This window comes from Drosophila mauritiana, chromosome X (genome assembly GCF_004382145.1).
Source record: "Drosophila mauritiana strain mau12 chromosome X, ASM438214v1, whole genome shotgun sequence".
Taxonomy (NCBI): domain Eukaryota; kingdom Metazoa; phylum Arthropoda; class Insecta; order Diptera; family Drosophilidae; genus Drosophila; species Drosophila mauritiana.
The window spans coordinates 12,441,792-12,468,977 of NC_046672.1; the positions used below are offsets into that span (position 1 = coordinate 12,441,792).

Here is a 27,186-nt window from a genome sequence, read left to right on the forward strand (position 1 = left end):
AAGTTCTGATTGAATAGTAAAAGAGAAAAAACGAAGCGCAACATTTATCAATTCGCCTTTTAAGTTTAACAAGAGATCTTAAAGCATTTGATATTTATTATTTTACATTTCCAAATAGCTTATTTAAGAACCACTCCCGAAAACATCGTCATTATTTATCATTAAATTCAAATTCCTAAAAAAGCTAATATGTGGAAAAATACAAATGAAATTTAAACTTTGGCGCTTGTTTTGATACTGCGACTTAGGTGGCTGCCACATAGTTTGCCGTTGCCACCCGTGGAACTGAAGAGACTAGAAATATTTCTTTTAACTTCCCGAAGTTGCCTAACTAGTGTAATTATGCGCTTCGATAATGTTTAAAAAAGTAATAGAAAATTTGGCAGCGCTGCCAATAACTTAGAAAAATTCAAAGTCAACAATGTGGCACCGCTGGCAAGCGAGTTTGAGCAGGTGGCACCACTAGAAAGCGAGTTTGTACAGGTGGCACCACTAGCAAGCGAGTTAGATTAAATGGCAATGCTAGTTTAAGTAGCATCAAGATTATATATGAAAAAACTGTCATTCTAAGTTTGAAGCACTTTTTACTAACCGACTATAGAATACCCATATAGATATCTAAGAAAAAAACGCCTAACGGGAAGCCAAAAGCCGTTCGCCAAATAGCATCTATAACGTGGTCATTTTTTGGCTAACTATCGGCTGGTCACACTGCCGGGCAACCGAATCGAAAAAACAGCGATTGGACATTTTTGAGCGAGTGTAAGGTTCGATTCCGATCTGGCTGGTTGTCTGACGGACGTGCTGTGTCTCTTTTGTTGTGTTTTTTTTGCGAACGAGCGAAGAGCGACAGGACCTCTGCGCCCGTATTCAAAGTAATAAGCGATTCGATAGCCAAATTTAAATTGTGTGCTTGTTTCTCGTGTATCTTGTGGTGTTTGTGCGATCCAACTTACATTCCCTTTCATCCTTTTCGTGGTTTTTTTTTTGCAAGTGCCGGAAAAATTCGAATTGGTTGTTCGTCAATATACAACAGTTAACTGTAAAGTAAAGTAAAAAATGGTCCACTGTTGTCGTTATTTTTAAAAGGTGTAAAGTAAGAGTAAATGAATAGCAAAGGCGCAATTTCTTGAATCATGTTCAAATAAGCATAAGCAAACATTCGCTAAATTTACATGCGCGCATGTGTGCAGTCCCAAGGACCTCATACAAGAAGAACCGCGTGCTCAAGAAGCATGCGAAGCAACAGGGAAAAATCATAAACGACACAGCACTTGCTGCCCTTTTATTTGATTTTTGTGTTTTTTATGTTTTTTTTTTTTTTGATGTTTTGAGTTCGCTGTCGCAGCAATAATATAGGAATTACAAACACACAGACGCAAGTGATATACGATCACCACTAGAGATCGCACACACACACACACGCAACACTTAGGCACACAGGGAGATAGAGTGAGAGAAGGAGGAAAGGAAGGACGGGAAGGAAGGGACGAAGCGCAAGCTTATCTTTTCGCTTTTCGAGAACGCGAACGAAGACGATAAAAGCAAAGCAAACAACGCACACACGTAAATAAAACAGACATCGGCTGTTTAACAAACGCACACATGTGTATATCAAAAAAGGGACAAAGCAAAGCGAAGAATATCAGCCTTTGGTTCTTCTTTCCTTTGCACATGTGCCTGGAAAATATCCTTACGCACACACTCGCATACGCATTCGAACGACAAGCACGTGAAATTTCTGTTCCCTTGCTCTTTGCCCTTCTCTCTTCTGCCCTCGTGCATCGCTCTCTCTCTTCTATTATTCGTCGCTAATCAAACGCTCTCTTCACTCTTTTAGCTGTTTTTTTTATTGTTGCAATGCAATATTCGCGGAACGAATAACAACAACATACATAACTCAATATTCAAGTGCAAAGCAAATACAAATCAAACACAAAATAATAAGCAACGAAATAAAGATATATAGCAAAGAAAAACAAAACGAAAAAAATCGCACATTTTTTCTGTCTTGTCCAGTGGAAAATAAAACAAATAAACAACAACAACAACAACGGCTAAATCAGTTAACAATCTGTTCAAAACCAATCAACAAAATGTCTGCTGATATTCTGCAGAAATCAAGAGAGCAGGATGACTCGCACTATTTCGAGCGTGGCGATATATCCAAATACGTAACGGTAAGTTTCCCAGATTTCTCAAGACCTACGTTTTCCCCCGTTTTTAACTGTTCCGTCATTATATCCTTTATCTTGCGGTTTTTTTTTCTCAAAATTCGGTGTTATTTTCTGCAATTCTGGTGAACAAGTTCTTATTAAACTGTTAGTTTTCAAGATGTTTTGTGGTTTTATGCCAAAGTTATGAATGAAATTGAATGAATGTGCTCTGACTAAATTATTAAACTAATTTAATAGGTCTCTTAGGTTTTTTATAATGCATGCAGATGTGCGCATATGCATTTTGGTTGAATAGTCTTGGTATTTGCGTATCCTAGCAATTTAGTAAAACTCAAATTGCCAATTCACTAACAAAAAAAAAAACTCAAGCACTTGGTAAGCAAAATTAAAGAAGCTCAATATCGATTGAGTGAAAAGAAAACTCAAAAATATTTTTCAGTCAACTTAAAACATGCCTAAACCACATGTTTTCTTTTTTGTTTTTGTTTTATTAATTTCGGCAGTTGCATTTTGCGCATTTGTGTCGCATTGTTAAAGCAATATGTGCATCGCTTGCTTAATTTCGATAACTTGGTTTCCATTTTTCACTTCGTTATATTTCCGTTTTGTTACACTTGCATTTGTTGTTTGTTATTCCCCATTATAAAAGCTGATTCATAATTATAATTTCGGTTTGTCAACTCACAAAAAAACAACAACAAATAGAGTGTGCGTGTGTGTGAGAGAGGTATGGTGGTGAAGAATGAAAATAAGCGACAGACTATAAAGTGGACTAAATAATTCTCTGATAAGGATTTGTGATAAGTGTATTGGAGAAGGGGGCGGGGCATCCTTGCATATCTATCTCTCCCACACGCGCTCTTTCTCCCTCCCAATCCGCTCCCTTACGCCATGCACCTTCTCTTTTTGTCCCTTCTCTTCGCATTTATTTGTTACAATTGGCGTCATCGCAGCAGCATCATTAAAAGCAACAACAACAACAACAGCAGCAATAACACCACTCGTGATCATTTACTGTTTGTATATACATACGTATGTATGTGTGTGGTGCATGTGTGCGTGTGGCTGGCAGCGACGTCGGCAGCGCAGCTGTTGATCGACAACAAATTCGATTAACTCAAGTTCCGGGTTTGCTTTGGATGGATTTTTGTGTTTATAGTGATTTCGGTTGTATTATTTATACATATTATTTCATTCGTTTGTTTTTTGGGTTATTGATTGCTCTCGAATGAGCTAAGTTTTTAATATTTTTTTTTATGTTCAAGAGCTCTGCTGCAGCGGTTACGTGAAAAGTTTTGCGGTTTTTCGCGTGAAAGCGAGAGGGGTGCAAAGTAAGAGGTAGATGGAGCAGTGTGTTGGGCTCACTTTTGTTTTGATTTTCTTGTTCTTGTGCCTGCGCTTTTTTTCGCAAATTTGCGTAAACTAAAATGCAAAGCCAAAGGGTCAAGTAGAGCCATAGAATAAAGGAAAAAATAACAGTGAGCAAGGAGAAAAACAACAAACATAAAAAAAAAATAGGGCCAAGGCAGGTTGACGTCCGATAAAGTTGCAAATACTTGTTGAATGAACTTTGCAATCGATTAACGATAGGCAATCAGCAACAATTAACACTGAAAATGGTTAGATATATTTTTGATTTCATTATGCAGCAGTTTTCAGCCACAAAGACAACAACAAATTGCTGCAGAAAGCGAAAGGGCACCACAAACACTTTCAAACAAACACAGACTCAAATAGGAAATGCTGCCGCGCAACTTTTTTATTAGGCGACAAAATTGTTTCAACTCCTTTGAAACTCTTTTATAAGATTATGAAATATATTTTCATAAGGAAAAATATATATCAATTTCATTTTTTTTAACTCTTCTTTGTTTCTGATATAAGTTGAAATGTGGACGAAAAACAATAGTGTCACAATTTTTGCTTTTGAATTTATAAAAACATTTTTGTTTTGGCTTTGTTACATTTACTGCGCCACTTCGTTCGGGAATGTGCACTGTGAAGAGTGGCAGGCTGTGTATAAGGGAAGGGATGGAAGGGGAGAATGGAGAATGAAGTGCCGAAAGAGAAGAGAAGGGAGCAGCGTCAACTTTGAAATTCACTTTTTCGCATAACTTTTAATTTCTCGTTTTCTTGGTTTCGTCTTGATTTTATTATGAAATTTATATGCATGTACATTGTATTACCATGTGATATGCAGTTAAATGCAGTTTGCAGTGAAACCTCGCTAAAGAATGCATATTAAAACTCTGCTTTTATTTTAGCAAGAGTATTATTTTACTTCTGATATAAATCTTAAATCTGTTTAATTACAATGTCATTGTTTCTCAAATCAATTAGTATTATCCGTATTTAAATAAAGGTTTAGTCTAGTGGTAGCTGTATAGCGGGTGACCACTGTAGTTTGTCTCGACGGTTTGCTTGGTTTGTTTTTTTTTTTTTGTATGTCGGCTTCTCCGTTTTCAGGCTGAAAAGTAAAATGTGTAAAATGTGCTTAGTTTGTTATATCGAAATCCCCGTACGTAATCAGCGGTATTGCGTTTCAGCAAAACTCCCCCTCCTCTGCTCTTTGCCCAACTCCTCTGCACTCCTCCATCCAGCCGCTTCCCCCGCCCCGCTCTCAGCGCTACCCTCTCCTGCTGAGAAGAGGCTCACTTACACTTGCAGAGCGACAAACGGCGACTACTTTTTACGAATATAATTCCATTTCCTGCCAAGGCGATAACAACAACGTCGTCGTTTTATTTTGATCTGTGTGTTTTTCTCTCCTCCTCCTCCTCCCCACTCCTCCTCCCTCTTCTTCTTCGTCTGCTGCTGCTTCTTCTTATGCGGTGTGTGTTTGTCCCGACGCCATTGCTGCGCTTAGAAGAAGAAGAGCAATCAGATCGGCGGGGGAGGAGGCGAAGGAGTAGGAGGAGCAAAAGAGCGAGTGTAGCGACCACCACCGCTACCTACCTAAACAAAAAAGGCAACTCTTCAATCTTCAATCCTCACCCTCCTCCATTATATTTGCCCCTTCCCCACCATCTCTGCTCCTTCTTCGTTAACCCTCAACTCCGCCGAACGTCATTTCATTTCGATCCGAACCGACTCGACTCGATTAATATGCAGCCCCATCCCTAAAGTCCAGGTCCAATACCGCATATGCCCATATACCCATTCCAAACGAACCGATTTGAAATCGCAGGCTCAAGTCCCCGGACCCGCTCGCTCTGTCTCTTTTACTCACTCACCCACACTGGCGCACATTGCAAGCGCAGCGACAGTGTTGCCATACACAATTTATATTGAAATTTGCCTGAAACATCTATAAGTTATACATATGTACATATGTATGGAGATAGCTATGCATTAAGAACGGGCCAAGCTCGCAATGTTTTTGAAAAGATTTCTGAACGTCTTCCGAAATAAGCTAAAAGTACACCTGCTAACTGTAAGAACTGAAATCGTTTTCAATAGATCTTGACTATATGAAGGCATTTTAAGTTTTAAGGCATGCGTGTATAGTTTTGTTCCTGTGATTTGTTTTCTGGAATATGCACCTGCTACTGCCTGGAATTCTGGCAGTTTCCTATTGAACCTGGCTATAAAAAGGCTAAAGTGAGCATATCAACTAAACTCACTATCCAACAGGGCACTTAAACTCATGAAAACGCACATGAGGACATGAGGCCGGGGCAGCAACAACAACTAAAGTAATAAGTACAACAGCAACAACAACAACAATAACACATTGTCAGCATATTGACTGGCTGACCCTTGAGATACCCTTGGAGTGGAAGCGAGAGGGAAATGGTTGAAGAGTGGGGGGGATTCTCAGTTCGTCAAGAGTTTATTAGTCGATGGGGGTTGAAATTGAGGATCACCGCTACCGATTTTCCATCTACGAAAAACGTACATATAAAAAAACAATACAAAGCAGATCCGTTCTACTTGTTGTTATTTTTATTTTTAAAGAAATTTTTGGTAAAATGTGAAACAAGTGTTTTCCTAAAAGATTTTCATTTCAGATTTCGAGCACAGCACTCGAAATATGTATATAATAGATTTTAAAATACATACGCCACAATGTAATATTCGCTTAAATTGAGTAGTTCGTAATTCTTTGTTGCTGCCGACTCGATGAAAATAAATTATAAATAAGTTATTTGCGTGCGAAGCTACTGGCTGCTTATTATTATTATTATTTTTATTAATAATAGTGTTTTGTTGTTGCCTGGCTGTCCTCTTATCGTGCAGTTGTAAAAAATACAAATAAGAAAAACATGCACATCAAATAAATACGCAACACATATATACATATCTACGTACATACATACACATATATGTATTTGCGCTCTCTTGCCTTTGTCGTCGCTTTGCTATCTCGCCCACACCAACGCATTTGACAGTAGCCCCCACTCCTCGGCGCTCTCGCTCTTTCTCTCTCTCTGGCCTGGCCAGGTTTGTACGGGAGAAGGAGAGGGCGACCGAGCGAGCGAGCCAGGCAGGCGTGCGCAGTGGGACCCATTTGCCGTGGGCCAGAACGGGATGGAGCATAGAGGCGAAGACACTTCATATTCTATTGTCATTTTGTTGTTGTTGTAATCTCGAAATTGTCTTGGCTGTACTGTTGTTCTCATTGTTGTTGGTATTATTGCTAATGGCCGCTCAATTGAGTGCCAAAGTACATCTCGCCCCTCCCTCGCTCAGCGGCCCCCTTCCACCCCCTCGCCCACACAATCATCTGCTTGTTTGTTGTTTGCATGCACAGGAAGAAATCGGATTTGGATATAGAAATAGCATAAAAGTGCATATAGAGCTATTGCACAAAAGTGCGTTTTGACATTAAGCATGTCATTTATTATTTAGTTAGTCCTTTTATTAATAATATTATATGTCCTTATCAGTCAATCCGATTTTGCTCTCAGTGCCGTAAAAGGCGGGTATTTTGCATTCAGAATCGAACTGAAGTTTAAACATTTTCCCGGATTCTGGGAATGTGTGGAATATTATATTATCCACGGCATATTATTATTCGCAGAATACGATATTCCCGCCTGTATCTCTCGGCTTTACAGTTTGCTTCGCTTAATAACTTCGTTAATATGTACATATTTTCATTATGCTGGCTGGCATTTGCTTTTCACGCTTTTCATGCGGGCCACCCTACAAAAAGTGTTGCGCTTGCAAACCTGGTTTTTTTTTTCCCCATACATACATACATATATATTTTGGTGTTTCAGCTTTTTTTCTGATTGCCAATCCACACAACGAAATCCACCGAAAAATCCAATCCAATCGAATCTATTATATAATAAAGTCGCGATCGAATGAGGACGCTGGCAGCGCAGTCAGCGTCGGCAGAGAGCCCCGTTTGTTTAGTAGATTTCCATTCACATTCACTGTCGCTTTTTTGATTTTTGTTTTTGCTTTTGCCATTGCGTTTGCTTTTTTTCCCTTGTGGCTTTACTTTTTGGCTTTTGTTTTGCGGGTTTTGCCGATGGTGCTGCCTCTGTCTGGCACACACACAATCACATACACTCTGCAACTGGTTTTGCAGGACCACAAAGATAACAAAAAACACATGTGAGTTTTTATTTTTTGTTTTTCCCGCTGTTCTAAGCAACCCCCGATATATTTTGATCACGATTTCGATCGGATTTTTGTTTTTGAGAGTCGCACAACCACGTGTTCAACACATTTTCAACATGTTGATCTTGCTCTCCATCCCTCTCTCTCTCTACACAGAGCAAAAAAATATGAAATTACTTATGGGTTTTTAAATGTACCAATCTCTGTACCTTTGCTAAATTCAGAAAGGAAAGCTTATAATTTACGAGACTTTAAAATTTATTATTATTTACATCTTTTAAGCATTATAGACACCCTTCTTTTTTCTGCGTGTATCCCTTATTGTTTGATTGTTTCCAGCCTTTTCTGCTTCTTGTTCTTTGTGTTTTGTTTGTGCGGGTTATCAAATAGCCGATAAATTATTGGCGCAGGAAAAAGGAATGGGAAAAGAGGGATGGGGGGTGGTACAAATAGAGAAGGGTAGGTTAAAAAGAACCGTGGAGAATCAAAAGGGATCAGTGCAACCTGCGGAAAGAGATGGAAAAAAAAGGTAGATAGGTAGATAGAAAGGTATCATCCCTTCCCATTTAAGGCGACTCCTATAATTTCATTTAATGCCGCCAAAATAATGTATTTTATATGTATGTACATAATGGCTAAACACATCATATTTAGTGGTTATGGTATGACCAAAATCATGAATCAAAAACATCTCAAAGGTATTTCGTAGATAGTCAAATGCCAAACCTTCTAGAATCCAAAAATTGTATGACGCTTTCGTGCCTTCGAAGCTGTTGACAATAATAAACAAGTTTTTTTTATTGGTTGTTGTTTATTAAAGTGTTTTTAATGCCGTCAATTCGATGATCCAAACAAATCTTTTAAATGGAATTCTACCGCGAATACTTAGTAGAGCTTATCAAATCATTATTTTCTGACGTTTCATTGTAACTTCTGGAAAATTCCAATTGCCCGGGGAATTAAATCTTCGGTTTTCGAGCGATCGCCGGTGTTTCGTGTTATATTTTTTTTTATTTTGTTAGTTCTTGTTAAAGTTTGTATACATATATCGTTGTTGTTTCTTAGTTAAGTTATTATTGCTCTCGGTAGTTATTGTTGGTCTTGTGCTCGTATATCAGTTGCGCGCTTTGCTTATCGCTTTTGAGTAGCAACAAAAACAGCAGCCAGCGAAAGATTATTACTGTATGAACTAACTAACCCAATAATAAGTATTCTTATCACATTAAATCACACACACACAAAGGCACAGACACACACACACAGACAGATACATAGCTGCACTTTAGAACGCGCGTGTGTCAACAGAGAATGAGCGTCGTTTCATCTCAATCTATACTTAAAATGTGTGTTTTTCCTTCTTTTATTTTTTATGATTTACGTGCCTGGCCTGCACTTGGTTTAACTGAGAGAAAAGAGCACATACAAGTGTGCATAGGACAGATAGGAGTAGTTGGGGGGTTGGGATTGGAGGTTTCGGCGAAAGATGAGAAGGCGGTCACTGCCACTGCCATGTGCTCACAACACAAACACGGCCACACATTTGCCGGGGCGACTGATAAGCACAGAAGAACATCAAGAGAGTGTCTACACTCTCTAGAGCAGCGAGCACAGAACGTAAAAACATGGCCACAAGAACCAGAGAAATTGCTAGGCTTACGTTTGTCACAAGATGATATTCATACATAATTCCTTGCTTAACGCCATAAATGTTGCAGCACAGCCACACTGGCAGGGAATTGTGAAAAGCGGCCACACTAAAGGACAGTGGCCAGAACATTCAAAAGCTGTTCATCATTTTAAATATCAATTCATTGCGAAGTCATAAATTGAGTAATAATACATTATGATGATGACTTCTTTATTATAATAGCTTCGTTTTGAAACGTTAGCTATCAAATTCATCATTGTTTGATTTGTTTATGTCCAGCTGATTTCGACATTTCCCTCCCTTATAAGTTTACCCGTCACCATCCATGACATGTTTTTCGTAATTCGGGCTTTATATAGAAACAGTAAAAAACACACAAATCAATTTCGAAATGTTTGCGGCTGACCGGTATACATACATATACATACATATGTATGTACGTACATTTGTACATACTTTAAAGCTCAGCCCTTCTCTGCCCTCGAAACGGATCGGTTCGGATCATAATGTTTTGGGATCGTATTTTAATCGAGTTCTCGGTTAGCGGCTAGGGATTTATTTTATGGCATTTGTCCCCAAGGGAAAAACAAGCAGTAAAATGTGAGTGATGGGGATTGGAAGTGGGACTGCTGGGAGTGTGGGGGAGGCATCAAAAGTCACTCCACAATACACTCACACACACGCACGCCAAAACAATCGGAGGGAACCCAACCGAAAACGAGACCCTCGATAAGGTTCGACGCTCTGGACACCCCGTCGACTGATAAGGAGACTCACAGACTGTCGACTGGAAATGGGGGATACTAAAAAAAAAAAAAAAACTAAAGAGGTGGTGGAAGAGGGTTGCAACTGGAGCAGAGGTTAAGGCAAGGGCAATGGGGTCGCGATCGGGATCGGTTTCGGTTTTGGATTGTAGATTTCCCGAACCGAGCCTATACAAATTCTAGAACGACACATAATGTGTGAGCACCACTTCTTCGTTGATTATCTGTGCAAACAACCCAACAGTGTGGTTATCTTGAATTTTTCCAGAAAGTTTGAACTCCAAGTGTGATGACTATAAACTTCTGATTCAATAAAGACGTGTGAAACTTGAACTGCTTCGCTTATAGCCGGAAGTTTTTGTTTATAAGATCAGCTCCTGGAACTAAAAATATATTGTTTTAATGCGAACTGAATATTTTCGTATTGCGTGAGCGCAATAAGACTGGGAAATAGGTATGTAATTCAATCCGGCAAAATATGTAATTGGAGAATTTGATTGATAAAAAGAAATGCTGGAAGTGCTTTTCTCTTTTCCGGTTGGATTGTTTAGCTATAAATTACTCACTAAGCAATTTTTTGTCCGAATTGAATTTCCTGAATCAAACAAATTGACTAGTTTTGTGTTTGTTTATAATTAAAATATTATAACCATATTGAAATGCGATGGCTTATGTGGTCAAACATGGGGCTTTTCATGTAACATAGTGGGTAATATGAGCTAATTTCGTGTTTTAGGTTAAGATTACCTTGAAAATGATAGCTTCCACTTTTTCTTTCAACCATCTGATACCATCTCTATCACTATTTTCGTCTCCCTCCCACTTTGCTCCCATTCGAAACTCTCCATTTCGATTGCATAACGGTGGCTTTGTGCTCCCCATCACTCCCTCTCTATCTTCGAACTGGTGTTGCGCGCGCGAGTGTGTGTGTGTGTGCAAAAGGTCTCCATCATCCATCTCCCTTTCTCCACTTTACCACTCCATTCCCCTTTAGCCCCACTCTTCTCTCTCTTCACTTTTTGCATTTGTTTGACTGGTTTGCTTAAGCAAAACAAAAACGGCAATTGCAACATTTTATATGTATTTCCCTTCTTTTTCGCAAAAACAGAGAGAGATATAGCAATAAAAAAAACACTACGCAGACGCAACGCGTTGCGACAGAGGAAGAAGAAGACAATGATTATTATGTTTTATTTTATTTGATTTTATTTTTATGCACATCGATTAAAGACGGAACTCTCTTGGATACGAAACTCGATTTGTGAGTGGATGGATTTGTTGGTTTTTGTTTATTCACTTTAGTGTTGTTTCTGTGCCGGATTTTGTATCTGTACAGTGGGCTCGCTTAACAGTTTTCGGTTAACAATCGAAGATATTAACATAATGTTCAATGATATTTTACAAAGCTTGCAGTTAACCTCTGAACTTAAATGAAATCGAATAAGCACATTTCGTTTATAACATGGTTTTTATCCAACGAGACCAGTACTCACTGTACTGCTCTTGGATTTTTTTTTTTCAAAACTATGTTTTTATGGTTGTTGTGCTCCGAATTTAGCAAGGACAAGTCGTTGTGAAGTTTTCTTTTATTGTGTTTTATTATGTGATTTTCGTTGTTGCCAATTATTATTATGTGAGCCGGTTCGACAAAAAAAAAAACAAGGAAAAGAAACAACAAAGCGTACAAGAAAGAAACGAAGAGAGGAGAAGAGGAAGAGACAACGGCGGACGCTTGGCAATGAAACGAAACGAAACTGGCACGGCAGTTGCGCATGCGTCTTGTCTTCTTCCCTTCTCTGCGCCTTCCCCGTCGTTTATCCACCTCCCCATTCCCCCCTCAAACACTCTCGCTATCTATGCCGTCTTATTTCGCTTACCAAATATTAACAAGCGACCAACGAACGGATGGACAATGCAAACGACACGAAAATGTGAAATGCTCCATTCGACGATTCGACCTAGACCTCAATCGATGGCTTGGATGGCCCAAACCCAAAACCCAAACCCAAAACCCAAAACTGAATACTGAATAGTAGTGAATACTGAAAACTAGAAACCGAATAATCGAATACAACCAGTTGAAGAGCCTAAAACGAATAACCAAAGGCAGTTAAATAATTTAAACAAATTATAAGCCTTTGACAATGTTATGTTAATGTTAGAACTTTCGGCATCGTGCCATGTTTTCTAGGAACTTGTAGTTCGTTACTCAATCCTTGCGTGCCTTGTTTAAAAATCCGTTACTTTATTGTGCAAACATTCGAAGTAGTTTTTGCACAAATAAACAAATTGACGTTGTTTACTGAAACTGAAACAAATTCAAATTTGCATCTTAAGTAAGCTACAATGTTAAGCTATGTTATTAATTGATAATAGTTTATTTGTAAACTTCCTTGTGATTTCTATGTTTATCTAGGGTTTTAATTCTCTGGGTTTATGTTTTTAACTTCTAGATGGAGTAATAAAGTAATACAAGTTAATAAAAGTTCGTTTCTGATGCGATTATTGAGAAAATTCCATATTAGTTGAAGCTAGAAGTGCAGTGCTTTTTCGTTCAGTGCAGCTTGTTGCTTATCAGTTGCAGATCGTGTTGGGAAAAAAAGCAAAGAAAATCAAAGTGGAATGGGAATGGAAATGGAAATGGGGATGGGGGATCGTCTGTTCTAGATTGTTTTGTTGTGAGCTTGCGGGCCGTCAATCGATCAAAAGTGATCACTGATCAGCGGCCGCGAATGGAAAGGGGGAAATGCAGTCCAATGCAATGCAATGCAATGCAAAATGCAATGGAAATGGAGATGGAAATCGACATCGAAATGGAATGCATGCGAATGAGAATGAAAATGAAAAGCAATGAAAAACTCGCATGACAGCCGCATGTGTTAATTACCAATTCAAATTTACCAACAACAATTAAACTCGATGCGATACGATTGCTTTTGTTTCTGCCTAACAAAATCAAAAAAAATATATTAAAAAAAGAAATTAAAAAAAAAAAACTATAGAGAGGCTACGATTTTTGTTTTCTTTTAATTTGATCTGCGTCTGGCTGCTAATCAAATTTCGATGGATAGAAATCTCGCACTTTGCATAGAAAATTTGAAGCTTACCTTGAACTTTAATTGAACCGCAAAGACCGTGTGTGTAAATATGGAAATCAGATGCGTACATATATCGCATCTCAGATCTCGGATCTTTATCTTTATCTGTGCGCTTCGTCTTCGATCGCTTCTACAGCTACATACATACATCTACCCATCCCTAACTAAATGGAAATAACTTGATTTAATTGCTAATGTTATTCCCCCGGGCGATTAATAGATGCGATTTATACCCGTACAGTGGTGGGCAAAATAATAGTGTTGTCGTTTCTAAGTTGCTAATTTAAATATCTGGTCATTATCCAATTGAATAATGTTCTGCTGTTAGATACAGATACCGTTGAGTGCAATCGAAATCCTATTTGCTGATCCACCGCTGTATTTAGATACATAATATATAGTAGCGCCACGCCCCCTCGCCTCTTTCCATCTCTTTTTAGCCGTTCGTGCAGGTTGGTCGGGTATTATAAATAACACTCAATAATAACTTTGTATTCATTTCCAATTCGCATATATGAACAGAATAAAGATTGTCTGGGTGTGAGTTTGGTTTTTTTTTACATTTTTTTTTTTTCGTTAATTTTATTTTTACCATTGTATTGGTGTTAGCTCATCGAGGTTATGGATATTGCGTCGTCGTCATCGCGACGTTGTTGTTGCTTTTATTGGTACGGCTTTATAAACCAGTTAGTCCAACCGAAAAAAATTAAAAAAAAAAAGAGAGAAAAAAACCAACAACAGCAGGTCTTCAGCATCTCGCACACACTCTCAAAAAGTCGGGTGTATCTGTGTGAACGTGTTTATGAGACACAAACAAGTAAGCAGCAACAACAATCGCCGATCTTACCTAACAGCCCCGTGAGCCAAGACCTGAAACAACACAACACACACTCGATAAGCTATATACACATCTGCATAACTACATAGTAGTAGGGGTTCGTGCCATATGTAAGCCGTGAGTTGTCCCAAAAGTAATGCCAAATCTCCCAAGAACCGATTACCAGCGCGGATCTCAAGTATCATAGATAGATAGATATCATATTCGATATAGGTTTAGCGCAATATTTTGAGGTCCCATTGGTTTCCGTTTTTAAAACGAACACCAGATATCTTACTTGAAAAGCTTAACCAAGAAAGGAGTCCAATATATATAGCAAATCTTGCTCGATGAAAAATATATGTATATACATTTATATAGTTTCTGTAAAGTAAATGTTAGGCAATCTGAACGAGCTTGAAAAAAACAGGTAATAAGGCGTTTATTACAGCACCTCCGCATTGTATGTAATGTTTACAAGCATTTAAAAGTGAATTGTAAAAGCTCAGTTGCCGGGGAAAGATCCAAAGGCTATAGAAACATTGCTCTATGAAACTGAAAAGTATAGGGAATATAGAATAAAAACTCGAATCGAAAATGAATCAACTAACCGCATTTAAAATGTTTCCATTTGTATAACGACTGAAGTACTTTCGGTTAACAGCTCCCTAAATAGTGCTTAAAAGTAGCACCCTTGGCTTTAATTATGTGATTAAAGTGCAACTATGTGTATTTTCACTTGGCAAGTTTGTATCTCAACCGAAGCTGGAATTTCAAAACTGGGAAATTTTGCAAACAATTACGAGGCATCAAGGTCTATTGCCCGCAACTCTCGCTGCTTGAGTCTTTTTCTCTTAACCAAATATCTTGTATTCTCCATTCGGCCCTCTCCTTTAGCACCCACTCACTCATACACGCTGTCTCTGTCTAGTCTTCTGTTTTTATTTTCTTAACCCACCGCAACAATGAAACGGAAAACAGAAAAACCAGGCGACCAAAACACAAGTGGCAAGAAATGGTGGGAAGAAAGCAAAGGGGGCAGAAGAGAGTCTTCTATCAGCAGGAAAAAACCAAGAAGAGGTAGAAAAATAAGCCAAAGCATGACTGCAAGAAAAGTAAACTTATTTTCATTTTCAAATGAAAGGGAAATTCTCGACTAGACGAAAGAAAGAGAGGGGAAGAGTAAGAGCGAGAGATTTAAAGCCACCAGTGGAGAGAGAGAAGGCTAATGGGCGACAGAAAGAGAGCGTAGCTTAATACATAACACGAGGAAAACAGGAAAAAAGAAAAGAAAAACAAGAGCTTTAAAAAGGACCGCAGACTTTGCCTCTTACCCCTTTGTCTTCAGACAAAATGGGTCTTAATCTTGTTTTTACACAAACGCACCGCAGAAACGCAAACGCAGGGCGTGAAGTGAGGTAGATTGTCTTAAAGTTGTTTCTCGAACTCGAACACGTTTTAAAGGAAAGAAAAAGACGTCTTTCCTTTGCCGTTTACCCCTTGCCATGCCATTTTATCACCCATTACTCACTCACCCCACAAATCGAGTTTATGCGATTCGCTCTTTGCGAAATCAGTTCACGAATCGGAGTCATAACTTGACCATGAATTCGACCCGACGTCGTTGTCCCCAAAACAGCTGTGCAAAATTAAACAAAACTAATTGACACACAAATAATCGTAAAAAAGCGTCGTGTTTGAAGGTTATCGTTGGGTTTTTCGTTGCGGAAGTGAGATTTCTTCACCGATACCGATTTTCACTTTTAAACGGAGTGTGATCAAGTTCCTAACCCAAAATATTTTGGGTCGCGATCCAGTTTTCACTTTCGATTGGTAACATTTTTTGTAATAATATAACATTTAAGTTTTAAAGACATGGATTTAATTTGCAAGCATACCTGCTCTCAAAAGAACGTGGCATTTAATTAGATGGAAATTAAATGTAATCACCTAATCAAAATAATATTTCTAATGATAGGTCAGAATACTGCACTTAAGACTAAAATGTTCTTATGGTCTCTGTAACAACTACATAATATTATCCTAATGAGTTTATTATCTACAATACAAACAATAGGTAAAGTGAAGGCCTACTATTTAGTTATGAAATCATTAAATGAAGACATTTACATTTTGTGTCTTTGCACATGTAACACTTTTCAAGGGTGGCCTCGGCTGGATTTTTACGGGGCTTGCAAATGAAGAAATCGTAAATTACCAGGCATAAACTTGGATCTTATTTATGGGACTTGGTGCAAGCCAAAGGCAGAAAGCAAAATCAAAAGCTTGAGCAGGAGGCAGCAACCGTATCCGCAGTCGCAAAGATGCCGTAAGCGTTGAAGTTGGTCAAAAAGAAAAAAAACAAAATGTATAAAAAAGAAACAGCGCCAAAGGTTTGCTAAACTTGTTGCGCTTGCTCGTTAATGTTTATGTATTTTTTTCCTTTTATTTTTTTGCTGCTGTCTGCGCAGAGTTACAGACTGAAATTGAAACTGAAACTGGGAAACAGGGTTGCCAGGTGCTCGTCAATGTCAGCTGACTAATTGACGATGCAATGCAGGAAGTTCGTTTTCATTTCTTATAGAGAAAGGAAAACCCAGAGATGAATAAGCAAGGCAGTTTTTTTCAGTTATGTACGCATACATATGCGTATTTCTATTATTTCGAAGAAATATCATTTACGTTTTAATACAGAACTGCCAATGCTTACATAAGTCTGTAAAATTTCATTTTACAAATACGGCGTAATTTTTATTCCAAACCTTGCGATCGAGTAGAAAAGTGGTACTCACCCTTCAATGCCAATGCCAATGGTGAAATAAAAGTGAAGCACAAATCAAGAGAACACGATGCCAAATGGGACAAAAGATAAGATAGGCGATCGGCGACAAGAACACTGTGTATATGGCTTCTAAACTGATTGGCCGGGCAAATTAATTAATTGAACATTTTAATTGTTTTGTTTCGTTTCGTTTCGTCGGCCCGTCCAGCCTGTTCTGAAATGGAATGGAATTACTCATAAAATTTCAAGGAATGTGTACTGTTGAAATCGGACCAAAGATAACCTAAATGAAGTGCATGCATATGTATGTATATAAATATTTATTTGTTATGTGCCTCATCTGATGCCTGATGTCTGACTCTGGCCTGGTCTGGTCGTCTTTTTATGTGTCTTGAAATCCCCCAGCCCCATTCACCACATCCCAATCTCTCGAGATAACGACATTCTAAGTGGGCTATATCGTTCTGTAATCGCATGGGGCTCCATATTTATATAGTTGAGCATCTGCTAGTCCACAGCGCGAATCTAAATCCTGTGACTTGACTCTCGGGCAATAAAGTTTATATGACTTTTATGGTAAAAATAAGCCTATACTTCTTTACTCTGTTTTTATGTTTTTATTAAAAACAAAAATCCCTGACAGCTGTGATAATTATATGTAAAGCTTTTGTTAATTATTAGTTTTGATTTTTATTTAAATTACTTTTAAATTTTGTCGTTCTGCTTTTGAGTCAAGTTTTTACATAGTGCCTAATCTATTATTGATTTGACACCCTGGCAACCCTGTTTTCGGTCGGTGCGCATGCGCCACCGTCTCGTGCTGTCCCTCTTGCTCTCCCTAGCATTGCCACACACCCTCAATATCTCCTTTCCTCTTCCACTTGTTGAGCAAGCCAACCAGTTTTTCGTCTGCAAATTGAGTTGAGTTTTTGTCGTTTTTTTTTATCTTACATTGTGGACAAGGGGGGAACTTACGAATGGGGGAATGGGGGGCTTGCTGAGGCGGTTGATTACTGGTTGCTTGTGTTGGGGCCCCAAAAAATGTTGTTGTTGTCTTTTTGTGGTAGCTCCGGCTTTTGAGCTTCGCTTTTTCTGAGCCTCAGCTTTTCTGCCTTTCGTGTTGTTGGCTTGAACTTGAGCTCTATACATATGTAATTGGTTGGTTGGTTGTGATTGCTGTTGCTGTTGTTGTTGCTGCTAGTTTTGGCCACGCTTGATGGAGTGGGCTAAGTGCCCAAGTCTGTGTATCATCGGAGTGTCTGCGTCTATGTGTGTGTCAGTTAACTGGTTGCATAACATGTTACAGCATCGCACGAAAATGAACAGGCCAAGTCGGACGTTGCGTTCCCAAAAAAAAAAAAAATGTAAAAAAAGAAACAAAACCGAAACTGATGACGACATGAAGCCAGGGGGCGGGATGGGGGGTTGTATTGAAAGAGTGGTAACAAAGTGGTAAGAAAAAGGGGCAAAGAGTGGCTAAAAAGTTAAGGCCAGAAGGGAAAAAAGAGAGGTAGCTGGTTTTTCTTGGCTCTGGTGTTTAATGTCTGGAAAATTATAACATTTTTGTATGCCTTTTGCAATATTTCTCAGTCGTCTAGCTCTTTTTCCCAATTGTGCTTGTGTGTGTGTGTGTTTGTTGGGTTTTTCTGTTTTTGCTTATAGGTCAAGTTAAAAGTAAAAGTGAGTTTGGCTTTTTGCTTTGTGCTGCTTTTGCCTTTTGATTTTGTTTTTGTTTTTTTTTCTGTACGCCGTCGTGTGCTTCTTTTTACGTCCTCTTTTTTTTATTTATTTTTTATTTTGGTAGTTTTGCGAAATATGCGCTCGTTACGTATACGCACGAGAGACACACAGAAATTGATTTTTGGCTTTTCGCCTTTTGCATTCGCAGATGAACGATCACTTGGGTGATTTCGATTGCATCGATCGCGAGGTGCGGAAGGAAATAAGGATGCTGCTCACCCACGGCGCTAACTTGGAGCAGCAGCACCAGCAGCAGCCACATCGCCACCATGGCGGCCTCACACGCACCATTTCACAGCCGGCCCAGCTCATCCAGCAGCAGCAACACCAACAGCAGCAGCAACAGCAGCAACAGCAGCAGCCACCTGTAGCCAGTCTGGTGACCATCACCGAGAACCTGGGCAACATGAACCTGCACCGCAAGCTGGAGCGAACCCAGTCGGAGCCACTGCCGCCACAGCAGCCGATGAACACATCCAGGTAAGCTGGGCAGGAATATCCCGAATTTAGGAGCCAAACGGTTAAGGAATGCTAGCCATCTAGAGCTCATTGTATTTAGAAATCCAACCAACCCACAACAAAAATACAATTAACTTGTAAATAATCAGGAATATTAAGACTTCTTTAATAAACTTGTAATCCTTTAACACAATCTTAAATTTTAGAGTGACTACATATATTTCGTTGAAGTACAGTGTATCCGAATTTCTTAATCCTTATCTATTGAATATAATTACAAGCTAGTGAATTTTTTAAATATTCTTACAAGATCTCTTAAGCTAAAGATGAATTTAGTTAAGTTAAGCCTAAACCCTTCACAAGAACTACAAGTAATTGCGGTCTTTGAACACTTTCAGATACAAGACCGAGCTGTGCCGTCCGTTCGAGGAGGCCGGGGAATGCAAGTACGGCGAGAAGTGCCAGTTCGCCCATGGAAGCCACGAGCTGCGAAACGTGCACCGTCATCCCAAGTACAAGACGGAGTACTGCCGCACCTTCCACAGCGTGGGCTTCTGTCCCTACGGACCGCGCTGTCACTTTGTTCACAATGCGGACGAGGCCCGCGCCCAACAGGCGGCCCAGGCAGCCAAGTCCTCCCCCCAGTCGCAGTCGCAGCAGTCGTCGTCGCAGAACTTCTCGGCGAAGAGCAACCAGAGCAGCAATCAAAGCAGCAACAGTAGCAGCAGCAGCAGCAGCAGCGGCGGTGGCGGCAACAGCAACAACAACAACAACGGTAGCCAGTTCTATCTGCCGCTGAGCCCACCGCTGAGCATGAGCACAGGATCGGACCGGGAATCGCCCACTGGATCACTGTCCCTCAGCCCCACCAACTCGATGACCAGCTTCCCGTTCCACGATGCCCTGCAGCATGGGTATTTGGCCTCGAATGGCGCCAAGAGCAACAGTTCCGCCTCGTCCACATCATCGGCCTCTGGAATGGGTCTGGGCATGAGCATTGGCATGGGCCAGGGCATGATCATCGGTCAGGGCTTGGGAATGGGACATCATGGACCGGCCACACCGCCGGAGAGCCCCAATGTGCCCATATCGCCAGTGCACACACCGCCGCCGTACGATGTGACGGTCAATGGATCTGGAGCGGGCAACAATACCATCGGCAGCAAGCAGCTCCTGCAGAAGAGCGTCAGCACACCGATGCAGCAGGAGGATACGCCCAGGTTGCCGGTTTTCAACCGTCTCAGCTCCGGTGTGGAGGCCTACCAGCAGCAGTCCAATTTGGGACTCTAAGCGCGTGGCAGTCTGCGAAACAAAATTGAATTGAAACACCATCCAGCATCCTACTCACGCCCATCCAAGCATCCCTCCATCAACAAACAGCATCCTTGACAAAATCTCAGTAACGACCAAACCATGGAAACTGAAAACAAAACTACTCTCGCAGTCCAATTTGAAACGCAAATATCCCAAGGCAAATGGATTTCCGGTGGCGTATCTTCGATGCAGAACCAGTGTGTATCAAGTATACGCCACCGAAAAAACAGAACACTGCCAAACTCAGACACCGCTTAATCCTTGATATCAATTCTCTCATTGCTGTGACAGTCAATCGTAATCGTTATACAATAATCGTTATGTGAGAAGGACCGAATTACAGACTACTACGGGACAATTAGTTAGATAGATACGTAAATGACAAACAAACAATCCAAGCAAACGATGATCTTAAACTATAACTAAATACTAAAAACTAACAAAAACGAAAACAAAACAAAAAAAAAAAACAGCAAGCATGAAAGCTATAGCTAAACAAAACATTCTTATGAACTGGACAATATACAAAGACGGAGATAACGAAAAGGACTATTGGGAATCTTCAGCGAATGTTGCTCAAATCAAATCAACAAAACCCACGGCCAACGACGAATGTGAAAATCGTTCCTGCATTTATAGAAACTACTGCAGTGCATCCATTAGAACATATGCACATGCACACCTGTCGCTTTTGTTCAATACTTATACGCCACACAATTTGGATAGGTCTCATGTAAAAAATTGATTACCGGCTTGTATATATATATTTATATATGCATATATGGCCACCACCTGTGTATATATAACATTTGATGTGGATAAATAGAGAGCGAGATAGAGAAGAAGAGTAGAGAGTTGGTCCGATGTCTTCCAATCCAAGCCAATCAATCAATCAATTAATCAATCCATTCAAATGAGAATGATAGACGGACAGAAAGAAAGCTACGAAAATTCTTTAATTTATTATTTTTGCTAAAAATTATGTAATAGAGAACGTTATGTACATACGAGAGTTAATATTTTGATAAAGATAATAAATTATAATTACCAATTACTCTACGATTACGTTTAAAAGATGATCTTGAATGATATGAATATTATTGATGATATACCTCTGCAAATCGTGCAACTAATCACAACAACAACAACAACAACCAACGAGCAACCAACAATTTTTCATTTTGAGAGGACATTTTTAATGGAATTTTGTCATTGATTTGATATATATTTTTTTGTTTGAATGACTACGATTTTTTGTACTCTTTAAAATCGATCTATGAAATGGAAATGCTGATTTTTAAACACCATAATTTATTTTCACATCTATTTACATAAAACATACCAGATATATTTTATATGCAATTAATGTTAATAATTTATGAAAACAACACATGCGACACACTCAGACACACACACACACATATTTTGACCATTGATAATTTTATGTTTTTTATATGGTATATGCGACAGATCATTTTGTTTATTATATATTATTTTTATTTAATTTATTTTACAACTTTTTCTTGATTTCTTCTATTTTTGGGTGCAGTTATATAATTTTAGTGTTATGAGAGAGCCTTAATTTATATAAAACTTATATAAAACCATATTATAATTATGCTTACGTCGATGATAATGAAGTAAATGCATATGTAATAAAAACGGAAAAAGGAAAGAAAAAACCTTAACAAAAAAAGCCTATTTAAAATATTTATGTAGGGAAAACCATACGAATGCCGATCTTTGTATGCGTCGATAAAATTGAAAGAAAAAGCGATTTATAAAAGGACAAATAGCAATCTGAGTACAGTGTTAGAAATTTAACTGAGCAAACAAAATAGAAACTTAATACAAATATTTAAATTATTTTGTACACATTTTTTGCCCTATTCAAATTTATATGTATAAATATGTAAACTCTGTAACCCGTATACAGCGACCTTTTTTTTGCAAATAATTTATATCGAAACAATTGCTGAATTGCAATTCAAATCAAACTAAATCAAATATTTAATTACTCCTATTTATTATTATCTCTTTCACTAGGCTAGTTACATAACGACCAACAGCAGCAAAAATTTTAAGCATGACTTAAAACACAAAAAAAAAGAAAAAAAAACGGCCGGTGAAAGAGCAAATTCCATGCGTGTTTATCAATTTGTGTGCACCACGCACGAGGGGGGTAAATAATTCTCAAAGTGCCTTATCGTTAATATTATGTATAAATTAAATACACACAAACACAAATTATGTATAGTCTTGTGGAAATGGAAAAGGAAACGCAGAGACGGAGTGCAAAAGGCATATTAATTATTTATTATTATATTAAAGTCTATTTTATTATACTTTCGATTAACTTTGATTTTACTTCCCATCGCAAAAACAATTGTTTTCGTACTCCAAATACGTATTGCAATCGAAATTGATCCGATTGGAAAGTTATGGCAGCGTGCAAAAGTTTACTCTAATGCCTATATTTAACATACTTATATATATATTTCGTTTTTTTGCTCTATTTAATTTAAAAAAAAAGCCTAACTTAGACCTGAGCTTTGGTTATCATCATCATGATGATTATTCTTATTTTTTTTTATAACGCGTTCTTCCCTTTGTACAACAAACAAAGAAAAGCAAAACACAACTAAACTAAATTGAATCCGTGCCCCACATGAAGCAAGTGTGGCCTTATCGGAATGAAACCCTACTCCTAACTCTTATCCAAGTCGTCTTCCTTCTAAGAAAAATATTTAGTAAACTAAACTGCAATGTGGTACTCTTGAGCGATCGATGATAAACAGAGGAGAACAAGAAATGTAATGCCAGTTGAATTATGCACTATTTATATACATATATATTTTGTTCGTTATTTATATAACCATATACCATAATATTTTTCATTGATATCCGCCTTGGCAACAACAAATGCAAAATCAAAAGAAAACATTTACAAAACAAAAAAAATAAATAAAAAAACAACAACGAAAAAGACAAAACAACTAATAAATGAACACAATCTGTACATGAATTTTGTTAATGCTGAAACATGCCTATTTATGCTTCCATTGCAACACTTTTGTGCGTATTTTTATATAGTAAATTAAAGAATGAATACAATTTAGTTTATGGAAAATTTTAAGTTAAATAGCTTTAAACAACAAGCGTTACAAAATAAATGAAAAATAAAAAACAAACTGCCCCTCTCGTTTTCATTTCAACGTCCCGATAACAGAGGTTATCACTAATCTCACTCCTATCCGCTCCGTCGACGTGACGTTGGCTCCGCTCGGATTTTGGTTACGTTGGGTTTGCTGCTCCCGGCATCGAGAAAAAGCTTTCCTGTTGTGCTTCTTTGATTCTGTGGCGCTACTTTAGCACTATGCGTTCTGCGATAAAACACTGATTTGCTTTATTTGGCTTCCAAAATTTTGATAGCATGCATATATGTATATGCACATATATACCCCAGCCTCTGGATGTTTGTTGGTAGATTGGCAAAATTAAATTTTAAAAATAAACTTGTGTTTTTGCAAAAAAAAATATTTCCGATTGGAATTTTCATCATATCTTGGCTAAATATGGTCATAAAGCTAAGAGAATAACTGTTTTGAGCAGCTAATTACCAATGCTAACGATCCCTATCACTTTTTGAAGAATTTAGGAAAATTTATTTTCAGGTCATTTTTTCGCATTTTTTGTAAGGGATTTTCGCATTTTTACATCATCAAAATTTGCAAAAAATGGCGAAAAAATAAATTTCCCATGTTTGAACACAGTTTGATTGCAAATTTAATTACGAGCTCAACGAGCTATGATATTCTATGGTGAGATACTTACTTTTAAAGTTGTGGCCAAAAAACTGAATATTTTATTAGTGATATTTTAAAAAAGTGTTTTTGCAAAAAAAAATATTTCCGATTGGAATTTTCATCATATCTTGGCTAAATATGGTCATAAAGCTAAGAGAATAACTGTTTTGAGCAGCTAATTACCAATGCTAACGATCCCTATCACTTTTTGAAGAATTTAGGAAAATTTATTTTCAGGTAATTTTTTCGCATTTTTTGTAAGGGGTTACATCATCAAAATTTGCAAAAAATGGCGAAAAAATAAATTTCCCATGCTTGAACACAGTTTGATTGCAAATTTAATTACGAGCTCAACGAGCTATGATATTCTATGGTGAGATACTTACTTTTAAAGTTGTGGCCAAAAAACTGAATATTTTATTAGTGAAATTTTAAAAAAGTGTTGTTGCAAAAAAAAATATTTCCGATTGGAATTTTCATCATATCTTGGCTAAATATGGTCATAAAGCTAAGAGAATAACTGTTTTGAGCAGCTAATTACCAATGCTAACGATCCCTATCACTTTTTGAAGAATTTAGGAAAATTTATTTTCAGGTCATTTTTTCGCATTTTTTGTAAGGGGTTACATCATCAAAATTTGCAAAAAATGGCGAAAAAATAAATTTCCCATGTTTGAACACAGTTTGATTGCAAATTTAATTACGAGCTCAACGAGCTATGATATTCTATGGTGAGATACTTACTTTTAAAGTTGTGGCCAAAAAACTGAATATTTTATTAGTGAAATTTTAAAAAAGTGTTTTTGCAAAAAAAAATATTTCCGATTGGAATTTTCATCATATCTTGGCTAAATATGGTCATAAAGCTAAGAGAATAACTGTTTTGAGCAGCTAATTACCAATGCTAACGATCCCTATCACTTTTTGAAGAATTTAGGAAAATTTATTTTCAGGTCATTTTTTCGCATTTTTTGTAAGGGGTTACATCATCAAAATTTGCAAAAAATGGCGAAAAAATAAATTTCCATGCTTGAACACAGTTTGATTGCAAATTTAATTACGAGCTCAACGAGCTATGATATTCTATGGTGAGATACTTACTTTTAAAGTTGTGGCCAAAAAACTGAATATTTTATTAGTGAAATTTTAAAAAAGTGTTTTTGCAAAAAAAAAATATTTCCGATTGGAATTTTCATCATATCTTGGCTAAATATGGTCATAAAGCTAAGAGAATAACTGTTTTGAGCAGCTAATTACCAATGCTAACGATCCCTATCACTTTTTGAAGAATTTAGGAAAATTTATTTTCAGGTCATTTTTTCGCATTTTTTGTAAGGGGTTACATCATCAAAATTTGCAAAAAATGGCGAAAAAATAAATTTCCCATGCTTGAACACAGTTTGATTGCAAATTTAATTACGAGCTCAACGAGCTATGATATTCTATGGTGAGACACTTACTTTTAAAGTTGTGGCCAAAAAACTGAATATTTTATTAGTGAAATTTTAAAAAAGTGTTTTTGCAAAAAAAAATATTTCCGATTGGAATTTTCATCATATCTTGGCTAAATATGGTCATAAAGCTAAGAGAATAACTGTTTTGAGCAGCTAATTACCAATGCTAACGATCCCTATCACTTTTTGAAGAATTTAGGAAAATTTATTTTCAGGTCATTTTTTCGCATTTTTTGTAAGGGGTTACATCATCAAAATTTGCAAAAAATGGCTAAAAAATAAATTTCCCATGTTTGAACACAGTTTGATTGCAAATTTAATTACGAGCTCAACGAGCTATGATATTCTATGGTGAGACACTTACTTTTAAAGTTGTGGCCAAAAAACTGAATATTTTATTAGTGAAATTTTAAAAAAGTGTTTTTGCAAAAAAAAATATTTCCGATTGGAATTTTCATCATATCTTGGCTAAATATGGTCATAAAGCTAAGAGAATAACTGTTTTGAGCAGCTAATTACCAATGCTAACGATCCCTATCACTTTTTGAAGAATTTAGGAAAATTTATTTTCAGGTCATTTTTTCGCATTTTTTGTAAGGGGTTACATCATCAAAATTTGCAAAAAATGACTAAAAAATAAATTTCCCATGTTTGAACACAGTTTGATTGCAAATTTAATTACGAGCTCAACGAGCTATGATATTCTATGGTGAGACACTTACTTTTAAAGTTGTGGCCAAAAAACTGAATATTTTATTAGTGAAATTTTAAAAAAGTGTTTTTGCAAAAAAAATATTTCCGATTGGAATTTTCATCATATCTTGGCTAAATATGGTCATAAAGCTAAGAGAATAACTGTTTTGAGCAGCTAATTACCAATGCTAACGATCCCTATCACTTTTTGAAGTATTTAGGAAAATTTATTTTCAGGTCATTTTTTCGCATTTTTTGTAAGGGGTTACATCATCAAAATTTGCAAAAAATGGCTAAAAAATAAATTTCCCATGTTTGAACACAGTTTGATTGCAAATTTAATTACGAGCTCAACGAGCTATGATATTCTATGGTGAGACACTTACTTTTAAAGTTGTGGCCAAAAAACTGAATATTTTATTAGTGAAATTTTAAAAAAGTGTTTTTGCAAAAAAAAATATTTCCGATTGGAATTTTCATCATATCTTGGCTAAATATGGTCATAAAGCTAAGAGAATAACTGTTTTGAGCAGCTAATTACCAATGCTAACGATCCCTATCACTTTTTGAAGAATTTAGGAAAATTTATTTTCAGGTCATTTTTTCGCATTTTTTGTAAGGGGTTACATCATCAAAATTTGCAAAAAATGGCGAAAAAATAAATTTCCCATGTTTGAACACAGTTTGATTGCAAATTTAATTACGAGCTCAACGAGCTATGATATTCTATGGTGAGATACTTACTTTTAAAGTTGTGGCCAAAAAACTGAATATTTTATTAGTGAAATTTTAAAAAAGTGTTTTTGCAAAAAAAAAGATTTCCGATTGGAATTTTCATCATATCTTGGCTAAATATGGTC

General features: G+C 37.3%; 1 protein-coding gene and 1 long non-coding RNA gene across 2 annotated transcripts; one reads left to right on the top strand and one right to left on the bottom strand.

The window, feature by feature from the left end:
* Positions 1–748: 748 nt before the first annotated feature.
* On the top strand, positions 749–20,859 carry LOC117146721 (protein TIS11). The gene is made up of 4 exons (XM_033313159.1): positions 749–875; positions 1,841–2,180; positions 18,749–19,080; positions 19,458–20,859. The coding sequence occupies exons 2-4, from the start codon at positions 2,097–2,099 to the stop codon at positions 20,347–20,349; spliced, it is 1,308 nt and encodes a 435-aa protein (XP_033169050.1). The 5' UTR covers positions 749–875; positions 1,841–2,096; the 3' UTR covers positions 20,350–20,859.
* LOC117146722 lies at positions 4,591–5,033 on the bottom strand. The gene is made up of 2 exons (XR_004459818.1): positions 4,700–5,033; positions 4,591–4,644 (listed from the first exon to the last, which is right to left on the bottom strand). It is a non-coding gene; the product is annotated as an uncharacterized LOC117146722 (long non-coding RNA).
* Positions 20,860–27,186: the final 6,327 nt, after the last annotated feature.

What these genes read in the sequence shown, in the direction of transcription:
- LOC117146721 (XM_033313159.1), top strand. Translation starts at nt 2,097, where the DNA reads ATGTCTGCTGATATTCTGCAGAAATCAAGAGAGCAGGATGACTCGCAC. An exon ending in ATATATCCAAATACGTAACG is followed by an intron (nt 2,181 to 18,748) that starts GTAAGTTTCCCA and finishes TTGCATTCGCAG; the next exon opens with ATGAACGATCACTTGGGTGA. An exon ending in CAGCCGATGAACACATCCAG is followed by an intron (nt 19,081 to 19,457) that starts GTAAGCTGGGCA and finishes GAACACTTTCAG; the next exon opens with ATACAAGACCGAGCTGTGCC.